The sequence below is a fragment of the Otolemur garnettii genome, unplaced genomic scaffold (genome assembly GCF_000181295.1).
Source record: "Otolemur garnettii isolate 467f Iridium unplaced genomic scaffold, OtoGar3 scaffold00007, whole genome shotgun sequence".
Taxonomy (NCBI): domain Eukaryota; kingdom Metazoa; phylum Chordata; class Mammalia; order Primates; family Galagidae; genus Otolemur; species Otolemur garnettii.
The window spans coordinates 37,248,116-37,252,567 of NW_003852402.1; the positions used below are offsets into that span (position 1 = coordinate 37,248,116).

Consider the following 4,452-nt stretch of genomic DNA (forward strand, 5'->3'; position numbering starts at 1 on the left):
CATAGTAGAATTTTTTTTAAAACCAAATGTAAAATAGCTTTTGTGTTTGATAAACACAGATAAACCAACGTAAAACTTCTGAAGAGACGTGATTGCCTTCCCTGTCCCAATAGGAGGTATTTTTTGGTCCAAATCATCAGTATAATTGATGCAGACCTATTTTACTTGGTAATAGAGAACTTTCTGTCTTACAATGAAAATGTATTTGTTCTGTCTGCAGTGAGAGAATTGGTACTCTTAATGTTCTTACACATTCCTTTTTTTATGTGAACATTTTAGGTGTATCAATATATGCATGAAACAATAACTGTTAATGGCTGCCCTGAATTCCGTGCGAGGGCCACGGCAAAGGTAAGGCTTGAGCAATTTAAAAAATACACTTGACCCCAGTTATCTAGTAATTGACTGTGCGCGTGTGTGTTTCAGGTATTCTCGTGTGTACACTGTAAGAGAATTTAGACATCAGTGGCAGCCCAGAGTCTAGAACCAGTACTACTTCCCAGGTAAAAAATACTAATGGAAAATTGAACGTTTCTGCTGCTTCTGTAGCTTAAGAAAGGAGAATGATTTCATTCAACTCGGTAAATGTCCATTTGGCACAAGCAAATCTTCTGGTTCACTGTATGAAATACTATCTGGTGTTCTAACACGTTACTCTAATCCAAAAGAAACCATATCCTATTCAGTGCATGAAGATTTATTTCCACAGATCTAAAGACTTTACTTAAATTAGACAGGAAAACAACTCACCTGACACCCACTGATCTAGGGTTTTTCCATGTACTCAGCCGAGCAGTGAGTAACTTGCTAAAAGAATGTGGTATTATGACCTCGCAATCTCTAAGTAAAAAAAAAATAAAAAGCCTTGTGTGGTGGCTCATGCCTCCAGTCCCGGCTACTCAGCAGGCAAAGGCGGGGAGGATCCATGGAGCCCTGGAGTTCAAGGCTGCAGTGAGTTGCGTACTGCACTCCAGTGGGACAATACAGCAAGACCCTATCCCAAAGGGGGAAAACATTAAGTTTTTATTTATTTTTTTTTTTTAAGAATATGACCATGGCTCAAAGGGCCTATTGCCTTTTGCTCACATTTGCTCTTTAAAAACTCAAATCCAGAGATTCCAGAGACCCTCCTAATGGAAATCTTACAATAAGATCATGAAATTATCTGGGAAACAGACTGATATACATCTTATTTCACAAATACAGAGGAAAACAGACAGATACACGTCTTATTTCACAAATACAGAAAGGTTATAATAGAAGCATGACTTCTGTTAAGAATATTTTATCTTTCTAATAACATATAAAAATAAGAACCATTGGAACTAATTAGAATTTTCCATTTTTCTTTTGTGTTACATTGTCTCTTGTTTGGTTTCTCTCCTGATTTTTTAGTTTTCGTTCTGTAACTGAACACTGTAGATTTGTAAGGTTTTTTTATTTTTTTAATAACTCAGGAAAAAAGAGGTATTATTGTCGTTGCATCATGCTTTGCTTGTACTGAAGTGGAACACATACAGAAAAACGATCCCTACACGGTTTAATTAAGGGGAAAGTGAATTATGTAGTGTTTTACCATTCTCATTTCTTATTCATGTAGAACAGCAGGATAGCAGCGTAATGTTGCAATAGCACAATATTTTCTGGTTGTTTCTGGGCTGTCTGCATCGCATCCATGTCAGCCATTAGAACTTATGCATGACAACAAGGCTTGCATGGGCAAACGCATGGAGCTAAAATCAAGCCATTGTCCTCATCTCATTCACTATCTTTCACTAAATGCAGACAGTAGCATAATGCTAAATTGACGTGATACTGCTGTGTGTGGGAAAGAATGTACAGTCGTTGGAATCAATACTTTCACAGTGTCGAATAAATCACTTTATAGTGGGGAGCTAATCAACTGTAGTTAAAGTGGGATAATGGAATTGGAAAATGAGAAGCAGGCAGAGAATCTTGGTAGAAACGACTTAAATGCTGTTATTTTATTTCTGTGGGGGGTGGGAACTAATGGTAAGTTGTTTTCGTGAACTTATTTAGAGAATTAATATGTGACTTTGAAAGCACAATTATGTCCATATTAGATAATGTTTTCTATATCTAGGTATAAAACCATGGGCTGTTCATTTGGCCTATGTCACTGTAATAGCTGAAATATGAATTTAAAATGTGGAGGAAAAAATACTGTGCCAGATAAGGTCTCCCATGATAATATGGAATACTAGTATGAAATAACAGTAATCTGTTTGAATCTATTATTTTAGTTTATCTTTTATTTTCTTTGGAGCGCACTCAATTAAAAAAATAACACTTGTTAAGCTTGTGGTTCAGTAATATCAAGGTTATATATGTATCCACGAGTATATACCCATAGAAGTGCTCATCCATCTGTTGAATAAATATGCCCTGTTACTTGAAAGGGGCACAAATTAGACAGTGTGTCATAGGAAAGAGTGGGGACACGCTCTCTGCCCTCAAACTGCTCAGAGTCCACCCATGTACAAAATAGTTACAGTAGTCGGTAGTATATTTAATGAAGCTACCTGGACTCCAGAAGTAGGAGGGCTTTGCATCTAGCAGAGGTAACTGGAACAGCTTTTTATGAAGAGAAATTTCTATCTAGAAAGCTGGAAATGGATGGGTGGGGCTTTAGCAAAGAAAGGAGTCCCAAAGGACATCTAAATGAAAAAGGGGGCCCTCCCTTCTGTGTTGTTTCTTTTACAGGATAATGCTATAAAAATAGGAGGAGTTGCCTGAGCTGCGCCCCGCAAAGCATGCGATGGGCCTCATGTCCCCCGTTTTATTACCAAAAGACCATCTTTTCTTTCAGGCGACAGTCGCCGCTTTTGCAGCTAGTGAAGGCCACTCCCACCCTCGGGTAGTCGAACTGCCAAAGACGGACGAAGGCCTGGGTTTTAACGTGATGGGAGGAAAGGAGCAAAACTCCCCCATTTACATCTCACGCATCATCCCCGGAGGGGTGGCCGAAAGGCACGGAGGCCTCAAAAGAGGAGACCAGCTGCTCTCGGTGAACGGAGTGGTATGTGTATAAAGCCATCGGAGATTTTCTCCTTAAGCACATTCTTTTTTTTTTTCCTCTGCTGTTACTGAAATCAGTGTCGAGATCCCAGAACAAATCATAATTTTGTATTCAAACGGCTTCCTAAGCTTTGATGGATACCAAACTATAGAAAAGCTGTAATTTTATTTTTTTGTGTGTGTCTCATTTCATCTTGGTCCATTATCAGCTGGTTGGAAAATCATTCCAAGAAATTACCCCAACTAGTAGAATCCCCCCCCCATAATACTCTAAATGAATTAACATATTTAGAAGGACACAATTTCAAGATACTTTTTATCTCACCTATTTAAAAAATAAAGATAAAACTCCTCACTTTATAATGTCTGGGTTTTTTTTCATTTTAATTATAGAGAAAAGATAATTTTAAGGTTTATGTAATAATAACAGATATAAAAAAGGCTAATGCACCCATTATTCTTTAAACCAAGTCTGCAACTATAGTGTAATTCTCTTCCTGTATTAAAACATCACATGTATTGAGGAACATACACATCTTACCCATAATAATTAAAAATTTAAAATATATATACGTTATCCTCTCCCCCCAAAAAGTTTGTTCATATTATGTACTCATCACATATACATATTTTGGTTTTCAAGTGAAATTAAAGTATATAAAAATACATAATATTTTAAAGTAAAAGTATGAACATATATTTTTATAACCTCATATCCTTTGAATGCCACTACCTTTACATGTTATAATTATTTGCTGAAGAAATAGCTTCATGTCAAATGACAATTTTTCACCCCATAACTTTCACTCACATCAAACATAAAGAACCTAAAAATTTCAGAAATATAAGCAGAAACATGTCAGTGTCTTTCTTTTAATGTAAGATAGTTTTTCTAAGAACTTAAAGATTTTAATATGTAAACTAGATTTGGGTTATTTGCAGCCATATTGGTTTATGCTTAGAAAACAGTACCCAAAATAAAATGCACTTGGAATCTGACATTTTATGGGTAGCTATAGAGTGAAATTTTTCTGTATTGAGTTTTGTTCGCTTGGTTTTTCAAAAATATTTTTAGCCCGGCTAGTAGTTTCATAGAAGCCAAAACTATCCATTCAACTCTGCTGTTCCCTAATGCATATCAAAATTATCATGCTATGAATATTTTATATCACTTCAGCAATCCAATTACTATTTACTTTTTCCTATGTAATAATGCTTGGAGAAAGGCTTTTTTATTGACCTTTAGATGGCTATGACTTTTTCAAAGGATGTTTCAACTGATAATTTCAGAATTGAACTTTCTGACCTAGCGGGATCTAGAGGTAGGCCACGCAACTGTCCCACAGTAATCTGTGACTCAGGACATGAATTTATTATATTTCTCTGAACATGTGGACATACAGGGTAGATGAA

At 36.2% G+C, this 4,452-nt stretch overlaps 1 protein-coding gene across 1 annotated transcript in view; it reads left to right on the forward strand.

Annotated features, from left to right (window-relative positions):
• Nucleotides 1-4,452, forward strand: part of LIN7A (lin-7 homolog A, crumbs cell polarity complex component) — a 152,031-nt gene that overhangs the window by 99,511 nt on the left and 48,068 nt on the right. Inside the window, exons 3-4 of the mRNA XM_003783384.3 lie at nt 280-351; nt 2,831-3,040. Coding sequence (XP_003783432.1) covers nt 280-351; nt 2,831-3,040 — 282 coding nt within the window. The remainder of the gene's footprint in view (nt 1-279; nt 352-2,830; nt 3,041-4,452) is intronic.